The 15,830-nt window shown below is 34.6% G+C and overlaps 1 protein-coding gene and 1 long non-coding RNA gene across 2 annotated transcripts; one reads left to right on the top strand and one right to left on the bottom strand.

The window, feature by feature from the left end:
• Window positions 1-1,811: 1,811 nt before the first annotated feature.
• On the top strand, window positions 1,812-5,568 carry LOC137963283 (uncharacterized). The gene is made up of 3 exons (XR_011115195.1): window positions 1,812-1,875; window positions 3,178-3,384; window positions 4,612-5,568. It is a non-coding gene; the product is annotated as an uncharacterized lncRNA (long non-coding RNA).
• Window positions 5,569-12,628: 7,060 nt separating this feature from the next.
• LOC137963264 (11-beta-hydroxysteroid dehydrogenase 1A-like) lies at window positions 12,629-14,631 on the bottom strand. The gene is made up of 6 exons (XM_068810420.1): window positions 14,375-14,631; window positions 14,100-14,292; window positions 13,713-13,798; window positions 13,504-13,635; window positions 13,243-13,407; window positions 12,629-13,152 (listed from the first exon to the last, which is right to left on the bottom strand). The coding sequence occupies exons 1-6, from the start codon at window positions 14,567-14,569 to the stop codon at window positions 12,865-12,867; spliced, it is 1,059 nt and encodes a 352-aa protein (XP_068666521.1). The 5' UTR covers window positions 14,570-14,631; the 3' UTR covers window positions 12,629-12,864.
• Between the last annotated feature and the right edge of the window lie 1,199 nt (window positions 14,632-15,830).

Genomic DNA, 15,830 nt, shown 5'->3' with positions numbered 1-15,830 from the left:
CACGTCATGTGAGAGGGCTTAGAAAGCTTGATTTTCACTATGGGGGAGAAAGACAGAGAGAGTTCATTTGGGGATATTTTGGGTTAAATAGCACTATTTTCAACATTTAATAAATTAATCGTTATGAACGAACAAACTATTTTTTGGCATTTACTAAAAATAGATGAAAACTAGGTCCAAAAATTATAAAAAACTAATTAATAAATAATATATTTTTTATTGAATATGTTGGTAAGTCCTTACAAGATTTGGCTACCTACAACTTTTAAATCTAGGTCTTATATGCTAAAATTTTGAATTTTTGGAGCATACGTTTGAATCCTATGCATTGAATTTGACTCCATTTTCTTCCATGCATGATTTTGCAATTGAATCCTCCCTTGGGTTCCATTCCTTTGGCTTCTGCACCTTATAGGGGTTGACTCCTTATTAGTCTCAAAACCTTCTATTAGGTGGAGTTAAAATCTTTTTTAGTGTTCTTCTAAGTGATGGGAGTTGAATCGTCTCATGTATTTGACTCCTATTTTGTATTTCTTTACTCCATGGGTTGAACCCTCCTCCCTTAATTCCAAAAAAAAAAAATTGTGACTAGGATTTGACTCCACTTTTCTTCTTGTTTGCCTTATGCTTTCAATTCTTGTACTTTGGAGTTGAATCTTTTCTTCTTCTTACAATTCATCAAGTCCTTGGATTTGAGTCCTATTCCATGATGGATTCGAATCTTATAGAAGGTTCAACTCCTCCTAGTGGGTTCTAATTTTCTTATTTGAAACTTTTTGTTTTAATTTTCTTATTTGAAACTTTTTGTTTCTTTGTACTTGACTCTTTTGTCATGATCATTGATGTGCTTAACTTTTATGCAAGGGGTTAACTCCTTGGACCTTGGGCACTTTAATTCTTAAATTCTCTAGCTAAAGTGATTGACTTCTTCCTATGCAGTCATCTCCTTTTGCCCATTTTACTTTTTTTGCCTTTTGTGGTTTTTTTTTGCAAAAATAATTTTTTATTTCTATTATTTAGTCAAACGATGTTGTTCGGTTGATTGGATGGGGTGTTTTATGGCATGAACTGTTTGTTTCCTTTTAGTATGAATTGTTAGGAAGGATCATGACTAGCTGAACCAATATGCTATAAAAAAAATTTCTTCGAGAGTTTTTTTATTTTATTGGTTGGTCCAATTTCTTACATATTTAAGGTGATTGTTTGACTAATTATATTTTTGTAGTCCAAACTCCTCTCCACTTCATCATCATTCATCATCAAGAGATGCAATGTGGTAGTCCATGTGGTCCTCCCCCATGGCATAAACTATCACTTGTTTCAGCCTTTGAAAGGATCTAAGAGGAAACCTTATCATCCTATTATCCAAGCTAGGAAGACCAATAGCAAGAAGATCATGAGTTTCTAACAAGTCTCATAGTTGGGTTTGAAGATCATGAGTTTCTAACAAGTCTCATAGTTGGGTTTGAAGATCATGAGTTTCTAACCAGTCTCATAGTTGGGTTTGAAGATCATGAGTTTCTAACCAGTCTCATAGTTGGGTTTGGTGGTCCTCACAATTCAATGTCAAAAGGCACATAAAACCATTACAACAAAAGAATGAGGCCAAAGCACTAAAACGAAGAAGCTATCCTTTTGGTCCTAGTGTAAAGACAACAAGTTTTGGCATCTATTGTACGAGTGGCGACTATTAACATCCCTCGATAACAGAAAAAAATTCAAGAAAGATAACGGCTATATCTTGCTTTTATAAAAGTCGTTATAAATATGATTTACAAGTCCTATTTGCTTTTAGAACGACTGCTCGTACGCGAGTTTCAATTTCTATGGGGAGTTCAGCCTTTTGGGTTTTTGTTTGGTTCCTTCAAAAATTCAGTAAGTTCTTCCTCGTTCTTGTCACTCTCCGTTAATATTCCTGCAAACTGTCGTTTGTGAAGCCAGAAGTTCTCTTTCTTTCTGATATGATATGTCTGTTTCTCGTACGGATTTTTTCTTTCTTCACCATCTTTGAAGGCCATGTGATGGAACGTTAAGAATTGAATTCTTACTCTGGTGATGGGTTTTGCATTTTCGTATCTTATCACTCATTCGATTCAATTTCGTGTTCAAATGTGTTCTTTCTTGCATTTTTTTTCTCTAATCAATTTACGTCATGGTTGTTGTCTGTGCAGTAGAATTCACCTACGCCGATACAACTTATATTTTCTTTCTTGAATTTACTCATCTTAATGCATCTATTACCGATAGTTTATTCTTTTTGCTTCATTTTCTGTGAACTTTGCCATGACGTTCCCGATCCCTCTTCATCTTATTTATCACTAAGACAAAATGAATTCACCTCATTGAATGTTGCTCACTTATGAGTTTATATTCAATGTTGTGCATTATACTGATCTATATTTTTGGTCTGTTCTTTTGTTAAGTACGCAACGCTTGTGAGCCTGTGCTCAATGTTTTTGCTCTATGTTTGCCTTAGCTTTTCTTGTTTTTGTTCTTAGCGTGTTACTTTGTTTACTATTATTTTCTTTATAGAATTGTTTGCAAGAACTTCATTTTTAGCTCAGAATAATACATTTCCCCTAAATTCAGGGATACTGGTGGCCTGGCTGGGTTTTTCTTTATGTTGACTTCCTGTGCTTGGCATGTATTTGTCTGTGTCATCCTCTTTAATGCCTTGCTGTTAACCGTGCTATTTTCCTGGGCTGTTTATTTGTGTCTTTGATTTTTTCCCGTAGCATTTGTGATCCTTTTTCTTGTTTCATACAACCTTCAAGAACTTCTTGCTTATTCATTGTTCATAACCTTCTTTTTCTTTGAGCCCCTGTAATTCACCTTTTTTTGTCCCTCATTTTCTTTTTGCATTATATTATGTTATGCTTAAAGACAACTTTTTCTTTACCCAGAATACCTTTTGTCTAAAAATGTTGTTTATTTTGTACCATTATGTGCAATGCATTAATAAACCTTTATTGATCTTGATTTCTTGCTTTGTGTTTACTTTTGTTGTTTATTTTGAAGCCACTGGGATGCAAATAAAGACTGTCATCATCAAAGAAATTGTAATCATTGATTTCTTTGACAGATAACTTGTAATATGCCGACAAAGGATAATCATTGGTTATTTCTTTCTTTGGTTTTGCTTTTATATTGACTTACTATACTCTTCCTGTAATGAAGGAGCCAGTTCTCATCCTCAGTTTCATCAACAATGCCTGAATTGCGAGTAACAGATTTGCAAAGTCTCATGCAAGACTACAGGTTCTAGTTGGCATATGTTCTTTCTCAGCTTCCACTCATCCAGTAGAGTTGCAAGAACAGGCAATTTAGCAAAAGATCTGAGTTTTTGCTGTTGAAGTATCATCCAACCCAATGAGATGAGTGTAGGTGAGTTTACCCAATCAGACAATACAGCTACATTCAGTCAATCAATACTGTCACATTGTATCTAGTGAAACAGTGTTCTTGAGTGTGTTGAGTAGTTCTTCGTCTCCTTTGCTTCCTATTGTCTATCAATTACCTGTATTTTTTATTTTTATTTCTTCATTGATTTATTTTATTAATGTTGTCATACTAATTTTGCTATAGAAATGAATAGTGATGGCAGAGACTGTTAACATATATATATTCACAGAAGACCATATATGTTAACATATATATATATATATATATATATATATATATGTTAACAGAGACAGCAGGTGTTACATTGTCATATTAATTTTTGCTACAAGAATACTTTCTTTGCATTTTTATTTCAGTAGTTTGATATTATTATAATATGATTATCATCTTCCTTTATTGTTCTAAAACTTCATTTTTTAATTCAATAATATATATTTTCTTTAAATTCATGGATACCGGTAGCCTGTTTTTGCTTTATGTTGACTTCCTGTGTTTAAGTCTGTGCCTTTCTCTTTTAAGCCTTTCTTGTTTTTAAATGTGCTTTATGTTGACTTCCTGTGTTTAAGTCTGTGTCTTTGTGTTTTTCTTGTAGCATTTGCTTTCATTTTTCATTTTTGCTACAACTTGCAGGGACTCCTTGCCAAGTCCTTGTTCATAACCTTCTTTTGCTTTGAGCCCTGTAGTTCACCTGTTTATTGTTCTTTTTTTTGTTCTTTATTTTCTTTTTGTATTATATACTGTTTCACACAAAGACAATTTTTAGAAAACCTTTCCTTTAAAAATGTCCTTATTTTGGACCATTGTGTGATATACGTTAATTAGCGTTTATTGATCTTGTTTTGTTGCTTTATGTTTAGTTTCCAAGTATCCTTTATTTTTTTGCTGTATGTTTTGTCTTTCTTTTCTTTTCCACTATTGTTCTCAAGGTTTTCTTTGTTAATTCTCTTCTTGATTTTGGTGTTTTGCTTGATTTGGTTTCTCCATGTACTTTATTTTGAACTCTCTTTCATGGCAATTTAACTATTTGGTTGTTGTGATCTCTTCAATACCTAAACCCTAAACCATCAGTCTAGTGAAAGTGTTTCTTAAGTGCATTGAGTAGTTCCTCATCTCCTTTGCTTTTTAGTGTGTATGGCATCACTTTTTTTGTTATTTTAATTTCTTTTTTGGTTTATGTTATTCATGTTGTCACATTAATTCTTGCTACAGGAATGAATAGTGAGGGCAGAGGTTGTAGGCGTTCTCTAAGGTCAAAATCAGACTCAAATGATGGTGCTAAAATGGATGTTGGGGGGGTGGCATCGGTTCATACGAAAAAAAGAAGCGGATAGCATCTGAGACCACTGTAGGCTCAGCAGGATCTTGCAAAATGCCAAAACGAGTTGCTGCATGTTTTCAAGGAGAAGTCCATTCATTTAAATGAGAAGTCTTCCAACTATGAAACTAAGGACGGTCTTGTAGCTGAAGAAGAATTAGAAGTTATCCAGTTGACGGAAGGAATACATGGTAAAGATGAAATCGGCAAAACAGAAGGCTTGTGATTTCATCCTCCATGATTTTGACGAGAGTTCCAAAGCCATTTGAGATGTCTGAAGTTGAGGACTTGCACATTATTGCTGTGATGTTACCCCTTGAATTATCAGAAAAAAAAAAAAAAAGGAAAAGGGTGTAAGATGTGTGAAGGATTTGGATGTATTGAAGAATGGTCTATCTCTGGTTATAAAGATGGATCTCCTGTAATATGGATTTCAATGGATCTTGCAAATTATGATTGTGTCAAACCAGCTAGTACTTATACAGAGGCATTGGTTACTTCTAAGATAAGGCTAAAATTTGTGTTGAAGTATTTCAAAAACTATAGCCTACACGTTGTGGAAATCCAAATTTGAGTCTCGAAGAGTTGCTTGCAACAGTTGTACGATCTATGAGTGCAACGAAAACCTTTTATGGAGTGCCGAGCAAGGACTTTGTTGTCTCAATGGGTGAATTCATCTACACTCAACTCGTTGGTGGATTATACTTCAACAGCAAAAGATGAGATCTTTTCTAAATTATTTGTTTTTGTGACTCTATTGGATGAGTGTAAGAAGAGGAATGACTTAAGCCAACTAGAAGCTGTAGTCTTAAATGGGACTATGCAAATTAAGGATGGTGATGATCGAGAAAATTCTCTTTCAAGTTCAGGCATTGTTCATGAAATTGAGGTTGAGAAGTTGGCTCGTCTGTTGCAGGAAGAGGAATATAGAAAGTCAATGAAAAAAGCAAAACCGAAGAAACATATCAGGTTCTCACAATAAATTTTATATCAAGACCAATGAAGATGAAATGGTAAAATATCTAAATTTTATAGTTACTGGTGGCACTTTTTTCTAAATTTTATGGTTGGCTCGTCTTGTGGCATTTTTTTCTATTTTTTTTGTTACTGGTGTCTATGCTTGTGATTATTTCAAATTATGGCCGAACATGTACTTATAGTAGGATATCTAGTATTGCTCTGATCTATTTGGAAGGCTGAGATGGTGGAGCAAAATCCTACTACTGTGATTGTTTTTTTCTTTCTATTTCTTGGACAATATTATGTCTGTACTTTCAATAATGGTGTTTGCATCTGTCCTGGGCATTTTATGATAAAATTAAATTATTTTAATCAGCCTGCTATTTAACATGATGAGAAGATAGTTTTGTCTACTGAGAAATAGAAAACAAAAGTGGCAAACTGTTTTTCTGAAAATTTTCAAGTACTGCAATGAATTAGTTTATGTATGCATGGCCTTTAATAGAACATTGGAGGTTGATAATGAATTTGAAATAATTTGTTAGATCTTTTTAGATATATGCAGGAACAGAAGATATGATTAGTATTGCCAATATATTTATATTGCATTTTTATTTTGCTCAGATTTTAGATTGGCATAATTGTTCTTCCTGTAGTTTTTTACAAGATTTTAGCAATTATTCTTATTTTAATTGTGTTAACTAAAGCCTTGCTGGGTTTTCTCTCAAATGTTAAGGTACAGACTTGGCAGGCAGTCAAAGCAGTATTCTCCATGGTATGAACCAGTCCTCAAAACTGCAAAGCTCACTAAGCTCCAAGCTCTCTTTTCCTGATGTCTATAAGAAAGTTTCTGAGTTTGAGCGGGATGATCCTGCTTATGTTTCTTCAAAATCCAAGTGCTGTTGAGAGATATGTAGTCGTCCATGGACAGATAATCCTTCGACAGTTTTCTGTGTATCAAGATGATGCAATTTGCAAGTGTGCTTTTGTTTCTGTTCTTTTAGATGAGAATGAGGAGAGGCATCATCCTAAGTTATGAATAAGAAGATACTAGTCAAAAAGGAAGTAAATTTGAACCCTAGGGCAGCACTTGCCCCTGTGCAGTCTAAAAGGAAGGCCATGCGAGCAACCACCACAAAGCTGATCAATAGAATTTGGAGAAATTACTGTTCTAGTCACTTTCAAGGGGAGCCTAAGGTGGGAGATGGGCTTAAATTGAAAGAAGAAGAAAAATTGAGGAGGAAGAGATTGAAGAAGAGGAAAATGGTGAGTTGGACAGTGTGCTAATCCAAGGAAGTAGTTCTCCCAAGCCACCCAATCTGAATTCAAAAACATGTAAGCTGAATTCTACCTCAAAGGAGGTTAACTAGGAACGTGAATCAATAGGTAAGACGAGCACTGGTGAGGCACTTTACAGAAGTGCAGTTGTCAGGGGAATTATAATCTCCTTAAGTAGCAGTGTTGGTAGAAACAGATAGTGATTCTGAAGGGGACACAATAATTTATGTGGAATACTTGTTTGAAAAGATAGATCAGAGAAAAATGGCCCATAGGAGGGTCATGCAGAGAGGATGTAGCACTGTTCTTGGGAATGCTTCTAATGACAGTGAGGTGTTTTTGATAAATTAGTGTCTAGAATTTTAATTGACAGAAGTGAAACAAGAAATGGCAGTGGAGATATGGTCCATTTCTTGGGGACATCAACATGGAAAGGAAAACATTAACGCTTATAATATTATGAAGGCAAAAGAAGGGGAGAGGAAAAGGAGAGATTCGACCATGGAATACTACTGCAAAAGCTTGTAGTGGCCTGAGAGAGGTGCTTTCTTTGATCTTCCTTCAGAAAAAAATGGGTCTTGGGTCTGGGATTTGTGATTCTTGCAAATTGAGGGAGGCCCAAAAGGATGAATTTAATTTAAATTCTTCAAAAGCATTTTGTTTACAGGAAGGTTGAGTATTCTGTGCAGGACTTTGTGTATGTGGCTCCGTCTCACTTCCATGAAGAAACAGAGGAAATGGCAAGTTACAAAACTGGAGGAAGCATTGGTCTGAACGCCTATGTTGAGTGCCAAATTGCTGGAGATTGAGGTCACACCTCAGGGATCTAAACAAGCAAACCCTGAATCAACTAAAGTCAATGTCCGGAGGTTTTTCAGGCCGGAGGACATTTCAGATGAAAAAGCATATATTTCCGATATCAGAGAAGTAAGAGCTATTTCTATTTTTACTGTTTATGAACTCTTCTGTATCTTACTTGAAAGAAAGTTTATTTATTTTTATAAATATCTAGGTCTATTACTGTGAACAAATCCTTAAACTCTCAGTGGAGGTGCTAGAAGGAAAGTGTGAAAAAAGTGAAGATTGATAATGAGATCCTTAAGGGACTCATCTACTCAGTGAGTAGAATCTCTAAGCTTAAATCTTAGTACTCATAATCTAAAATCCTTTAAGCTTGACCAGTGATCTAATGGTCAACTAAAACAAAAATTGCCACAAACTATACAAAGAAAATAAAAAATTTAAAATCAACTCTACACAAGTTTAATGATTAGACAGTGTGGAAGTGTACTTATTTTGAGATTATCGTCTTCCACATTGTGAAATTTACGTGTAACACTAGGTTTTGGATGGTGCTTTATTTGGAAAAATTGGAATGAATATATTCTCAATTGGAAATGAAGATTGGAAAAGAGCTATTCACCCATGGTGGAACATTAAAAAGGAAGGATGGATTTATAAGAGGAAGAAAGCTCATTATGCCCTCTCTGAACAAGTGAAATTTATCTAATGCAATAGAAACAGTTTAGGACAAAGCCTTGAGCTCAAATTTTAAATTTCATAGTTTCCTTAACCTCTTACACCTGAATAGGAAAATAAAGAGAAGTAGACCTCTGATACAAAAAAAAAAAAAAAAAAGAGAAGTAGACCTCATAAGATGCCTTTTTGCTTATGGTGTGAGAGTTACACATGCCATCACACGTACTGAGCCTAGCATAAGAAAAATGTTTCTTAGAAATATTGCATACACAAATCTGGCCAATCATATTTACTAGCTTCATATTGTAAGTAAAAGCTAATGATTTGGATAAATCTACGAACCAAAAAATGTTCATATACATGATAGGCAGGTATATTTTGATAGTCATATATTAGAACCAAATGGGTTGCATATGTGCCTAGAATGGAGAGACCATTAGTGTGTGTTAGTCAACTCTTATCTTTGGGATTGAAACTTATGAGTAAAATCATATAAAACTCAAAGATCAAGGTTTAAGCAAAAACTTGAATTTTCCCATGTACACTAGAATTTGGGTCACAGTCTTCTTATGTGTTGCTTGGCTTTGATTCAATTCATGATTTATTGTAATTTAAATGTTGAGTAAAATGTTGAATCTGATCGACCACATGAGAAGTACTTGAAAGCGTGATGAACATAGGTTGGTCAAGATTAAATGAATTGTGTGGGATGATTATATTTGTGATAATTATTAAAAAAAAATACCTTGGATGGCATGCATATCATGGTGAGTTTGAGAGAAGAAATGAACTTTTGGGCAATCTAGGTATCGCCATAGAAATCCCTTATAATGGCGTCAACCACACTCCTTTGGCCTTTAGATTATATTGACATAATAGGCAAACTTGGGAGAAAAAAAAAAATTGCAATAAAAAAGTAGGAGGGTAAAAATAAGGAGATAAGAGTGTTAGGTGAAGTAGAAAAACCTAATTAGGAAGTGAAGTCTACGAAAAAAGAAGCAAGAATGAAGAAATGAGACAGGGTCAAACTTTGAAATCACAAAATCTCATGTGAAGACAGAAAAATCAAACCAAATAAAAAATTATGCATAGGAGAGATGAAGGTCTCTTCAAATTAATAAAACTGACCATCATAACAAGAAGAGTCCAATGAGCATAGAATGTAAACAAATTAAAAAGGATCCCAGCTACTACATCCCCAACGGCACGATCATCTGTGTCCCTTTGTTTTTTTGTTCTTTGTTTTGGTATTGTAATCACTTGGCACTTTCTTTTGAGGTAGATGACTTGTTTCTGTTGCCCCACAACATCAATTTACTCTACAACACCATCCATTGTCTTCTCCAAGAGTCTCTACTCATATACTAAAAGAGAACCCATCTGTTCATCAATTGATAGGTAAGACAGATCCTTCGACTCTATGATGGTGGTGACTCTTTGTCCTCTACTCCTCACTCGCGCTAGCAATCTGGGTTTGATATCTATCTCTATCTTTAATGTTGGAAAACGAGGTTTTGTAGCACCAAGCATCAATGATCTCGCTAACACTTCAGATTTGGCAAGTATTGCAACTGCAGTGATCACCTTGTTAAAACCCTCTTCTCTATTTTTTTCTCGCTATTGATATCCGGTCAATTGGGTGGACTATCTTGTTGACTAGATGTCATCTCTACCCTTTTTTCTACTACTAGGAAACTCGAGTCAACTCAACCTTCTGGTATATGACCACGAGTAAATTGAGGTTTTCTCCTTCACTGTGCAATTATGCAAAAAATTCCTCCTAATTGTCTCACTTTGATACCAGATATTGGACATAAGCTTGACTAAGCTCGTGCCCTTTTATGTGTCTACACACTTAGCTGGTGTATGTTAGACTGGCTGGCACAACAATAGAAATGAAAGAAGAAAAAAAATTAGAAGAGCAATGAGAGTTATATTTTCTTTATAAGGCATAATTATGCTTTGTGTTGTTTGCTTGGTTCTAACGGCTTATAAGCCTACATTATATAGATTGTTTTTTGAAGCACTTGTTGCTCTCTTTCTAAGTAGGATTAAAACTAAGGCTCAAATACATTAAACCTAGACACTTTACTCAACGCAATCTTGGGTATTAAGCAACTATTCAAGGCAATTTTAATAGAACTTGGAAATTAACAGTAAGAATACTAATCTATCTTAGCTCATATCGCCAACACTCCAATAATTGCATTACTGGTCCAAACAATTACTTTATAAAAAAAAACTGGTCCAAACAATTACTAATACTCATCCACTTGCTATAGCAGGGTGATTTTTTTGCCATGAAAGGACAGACAGCTAAAAGACCCAAAGAGTACCAAGTGTCCATTGAGAAAACTCTAAAACTTTTGCGCCCAGTCTAAGCCTGCTGTTTAAACATGATGAGAAGATAGTTTTGTCTGCTGAGAAATGGAAAACAAAAGTGGCAAACTGTTTTTCTGAAAATTTTCAAGTACTGCAATGAATTAGTTTATGTATGCATGGCCTTTAATAGAACATTGGAGGTTAATAATGAATTTGAAATAATTTTTCAGATCTTTTTAGATATATGCAGGAACAGAAGATATGCTTAGTTTTGCTAATATATTTATATTGCAGTTTTATTTTGCTCAGATTTTAGATTGGCATAATTGTTCTTCCTGTAGTTTGTTACAGGATTTTAGCAATTATTCTTATTTTAATTGTGTTAACTAAAGCCTTGCTTGGTTGTCTCTCAAAAGTTTAGGTACAGACTTGGCAGGCAGTCAAAGCAGTATTCTCCATGGTATGAACCAATCCTCAAAACTGCAAAGCTTACAATAGGCATCTTCAAACTGTTAAAAGAGCAAGGCCGAGCTTCCAAGCACTCTTTTCCTGATGTCATTAAGAAAGTTTCTGAGTTTGAGCGGGATGATCCTGCATATGTTTCTTCAAAATCCAAGTGCTGTTGAGAGATATGTAGTTGTCCATGGACTGATAATCCTTCGACAGTTTTCTGTGTATCAAGATGATGCAATTTGCAAGTGTGCTTTTGTTTCTGTTCTTTTAGACGAGATGGAGGAGAGGCATCATCCTAAGTTAGTTATGAATAAGAAGATACTAGTCAAAAAGGAAGTAAATTTGAACCCTAGGGCTGCACTTGTCCCGGTGCAGTCTAAAAGGAAGGCCATGCGAGCAACCACCTCAAAGCTGATCAATAGAATTTGGAGAGATTACTGTTCTAGTCACTTTCAAGGGGAGCCTAAGGTGGGAGATGGGCTTAAATTGAAAGAAGAAGAAGAAATTGAGGAGGAAGAGATTGAAGAAGAGGAAAATGGTGAGTTGGACAATGTGCTAATCCAAGGAAGTAGTTCTCCCAAGCCACCCAATCTGAATTCAAAAACATGTAAGTTGAATTCTACCACAAAGGAGGTTAAATGGGAAGGTGAATCAATAGGTAAGATGAGCACCGGTGGGGCACTTCACAGAAGTGTAGTTGTTAGGGGAATTATAATCTCTTTAGGTAGAACAGTGTTGGTTGAAACAGAGTGATTCTGAAGGAGACACAATAATTTATGTGGAATACTTTTTTGAAAAGATAGATCAGAGAAAAATGGCCCATGGGAGGGGTCATGCAGAGAGGGTGTAGCGATGTTCTTGGAAATGCGTCCAATGACAGTGAGGTGTTTTTTACTTCATTGTGGACTAACCCCACTAACAACACCCCCCCCCCCCCCCCCCCCCCCAAAAGTGTTTAGAATTTGAATTGACAGAAATGAAACAATAAGTGGCAGTGGAGATACGGTCCATTTCTCGGGGACATCAACATAGAAAGGAGAGATTTGATCATGGAATACTACTGCAAAAGCTTGTATTGGCCTGAGAGAGGTGATTTCTTTGATCTTCCTTTGGAAAAAAAATGGGTCTTGGGTCTGGGATTTGTGATTCTTGCAAATTGAGGGAGGCCCAAAAGGATGAATTTAGTGTATATTCTTCAAAAGCTAGTTTTGTATATAGGAAGGTTGAGAATTGCTTTAATTTTCTTGTGATGATAGATAGATTTGGATGTATAGTGAATTCTATGGTTTGAGTTCTTCAATCATAGGCAAGAAGAACATAAAGCCTGAGAGATATTGACTGGTTCATGAAGAGATTTGTCGATGAGAACAAAAAAATAAAATAAAATTTACATAAGTTAACATCTTTTCATTGCATAATTTTACATAAGTTTGTTTACATCTTTTCATTGCATAATTTTACATAAGTTTACATCTTTTCTTATACCATGAATAATTTTCATAAGTTCACATGCTTTCATTGCATATCCAACAAAAGTTGAATTCTCACAAACAGACTTAAGCTTCCCCGGTATTTTGAACCTGGCTCTAAACACAAACCAAGTGGAGAGAAAATTTAAACTATTATTATTGTGATCGATTATCTTCACATAAACTTCAGTCTGCCTTTATTTTCGGAGAAAGGATAGATTCTGGGTAGCAGAAACGCTTGGCTCCTGCGTCAGCAAGCCTCTTGCTAAGTGTATTCCTTCTGTCATTTCCTGGTCCCGTCCTGTAAACGTAGCTGAAAATTGATTCCACGAGCTCAGGTGCAATGATAGTTGCTACTCCGGCGACCCGAACCCATGGGGGAGTGAGCACATAGCTTGCACCCTTACATGCTTCATCCACTATACGTGCTGCTGCGCTCTTGCCAAACTCCACTGGCAATGGACCAAGAATAACCTGCAACAAAACAACCACTGTCATATAACAGCATAGCCATTAAGGTAGGAGGTGGGCCAAAAAACAACAAAAGAGTAAAATCTTTCTTACATCTCTTCCAACTTCATCTATCCCCATTTCACCTTCTTTCAGTAAGCTTTTGCCTTTGGTAAACTCAGATTCCATGGCGCCAGGGGTTACTATTGTGATTTTTACTTCAGACCCAAGCTCCACTCTCAGTGTCTTATAAAATTGTATCAACGCTGCCTTGCTTGCCTGAAACCAGACACAGACCGATCCACAAACGCCAATTTGAGAAAGAGAAGAACAGGAGAGTATTTGTTAAAACAAAGGGGTTCAGGATGTCTTTACATTGTAGATGCTAAGATTTGGCTGGGGAACCACTCCTGCCATCGAAGCGGTGACAATAATCCGGCCATTGCTTCTCCTGAGGTGAGGAATTGCGTAATAGGTGCAGTATACTGAACCCCAAAAATTTGTATCCTGAAATGGTGAAGATATTGTTACACCGGAGTTGTTTGCTAGAGCTAATGAAGAATTATAACAATTGCAGTGATTACCATTATTGAAGTGAAAAGGGAAATATCTACTATATCGGTGAACTGATAGAAGGAACCGAAGCCGGCATTGGTGAACAAGTGATTTACTGCAAAACGCATTCCAAGTTATTCCTAATATAGTTATGGAAATGGAAATGGTTGGGATTCCCTGAAACGGGCAATTCTATGTTTCTGATACCATGTACAGGTAAAAGCTATCTTGAGAAAACCCTAAAGTAGCTAGAGACAAATTCCTTCACTGAAGGAATGCAAATGGGACTCCTTCACCCTCTCCAAATGGTTGTATTATGAGCAGATTGGAACTGTAATTTGTTCAAGAACATAAATGATAGCCATCACAGAAAGAAGAAGAAAAAAAAGAAACATCGGTTTAGTTCATTCACTCACTCCGTCCAAAGTATCTAACAGCTTTCTCGATGACTTCCCGGCACTCATCCGGTTTAGAAACGTCTGCTGGAGCAACCAGGACATCAGGGGAGCCTAGTTTACGGGCATACACAGCGACTTGTTCAAGGGCGTGCTCTCTCCTTGCAACAAGGACGAGAAGGGCTTCTCTCTTTGCATATTGGTAAGCTATTTGCTGCAAAAGTTTAACATGGCGAGTTTGAGAAAAGAGTTAGAAATGAAATCTGGGTACTGTTGCTGAGTTCCCATTTTCTTACCTCTCCAACGCCAGAAGATGCACCAGTGATGATCACCACCTTGGACTTCATGTTTTCAGGAAACCTAGGGATGAGAAGCCATTTGAGGAGCTTGAAGAGATAGAATGATGGAAGGAACAAAAGGGAGAAGAAGAAAAATATGGGGGGAAGAAACCAGTTGAAGAGTGAGTTGGTCAGGTGTACGAGAGCATCCATGACTGGCTGGTGAGTGCTGGAGAAGTGGGAATTTCTTTATTTTTTAACCTCTCACCATGAAAACCGCCTGTACCTTATTTGTTGCTCAAGAGACCAGAAATGGATATTTCCCGAAATAGAGTTTGTTAGTTCACTTGTTTCTTTCGCTCCCACCCTTTTCTGCCCTCTCGCCCTTCATTTTAGATATTATAAAATTAAGTATGATTAATTTAAACATATTAAAACTTATCTTAGTTTATTAAAAGAATAGTTAAAAAAATTATCTAATAAAATATTTTATAAGAGTAATCTTATATAATAAAATACCCTCTTTTTATTTATATAAATTCAAGATTTTAATATTATATTTGATTTCTAATTTAAGAGTGAGAATCTAGATATTACACAATTAAGATCAAATATTTGGATATTATAAATTAAATATTTATTTGATCATTTAAATTTTATATATTTAAATAAATAAATAAATATTTTTAAAAATATATTAATTTAAAGTAGTAAAAAATAATTATTAATTTAAATCAAGTTAAATTTTATTCTAGTTTAGTCAAATAAAACTATCTAAAATGAATTTTAAATCTATTAAAGTAATTTTATATAATAAAATACCATTTTTTTATATAAATCCCTTATTTTAATATTTATTTAATTACTATTTTTAAGAATAAGAATTTAGATATTGTAAAGTAAATTTTTTATTAACATTTGGGTATTATAAAAGTAAGGATATTTTTATTTTTTAATTAAATAGATAATCCTAATTTTTAAAAAATTTTAAAAATATGTAGTTTAGTTAAATAAAAATATATTGTGAAATAAAATCTATAAAAGTAATTCTAAATAATAAAAAACCTATTTTTTATTTTCATAAATTTATGGTTTTTATTATTGTATTTAATTAATATTTTTAGATTCATAATTTAGATATTAAAAAGTAACTATCTGATTAAGTGTTTGGATATTATAAAAGTAAATTTTGTTTAATTTTGTTAATATATTTAATTAAATAAATAATTTAATTTCACTTCTTTTATTATTTATTAATTCAAACAAGTTAAAATCTAACTTTAATTTATTAATAGAAAAGTTAAAATAAAACTATCTTATTAAAGTTAAATCTATGATAATATTTTATTAATAAATTTCTTATGTACTTTTCACTATACTTTAACACGAAAAATATTTTCCACTTACTTTCCAATGCACACACTTACACAAAAAAGTAATTCACTTTCACTTTCACTTTCACACGCCCGAGAAA

Source organism: Aristolochia californica, unplaced genomic scaffold (assembly GCF_029961685.1).
Source record: "Aristolochia californica isolate CCGP_79_NKW_82.1479 unplaced genomic scaffold, dmAriCali1.0.hap1 SCAF_1, whole genome shotgun sequence".
Lineage (NCBI taxonomy): Eukaryota > Viridiplantae > Streptophyta > Magnoliopsida > Piperales > Aristolochiaceae > Aristolochia > Aristolochia californica.
This window is presented reverse-complemented; position numbering and strand designations above follow the sequence as displayed.

Bases quoted from the DNA above. Each gene is read 5' to 3' on its own strand.
- LOC137963264 (XM_068810420.1), bottom strand. From the start codon at position 14,569: ATGGATGCTCTCGTACACCTGACCAACTCACTCTTCAACTGGTTTCTT. The intron at 13,799-14,099 runs GTGAGTGAATGA...TGCGTTTTGCAG, and splicing joins TGTTAGATACTTTGGACGGA to TAAATCACTTGTTCACCAAT. The intron at 13,408-13,503 runs GTAAAGACATCC...GTCTGGTTTCAG, and splicing joins CAAATCTTAGCATCTACAAT to GCAAGCAAGGCAGCGTTGAT.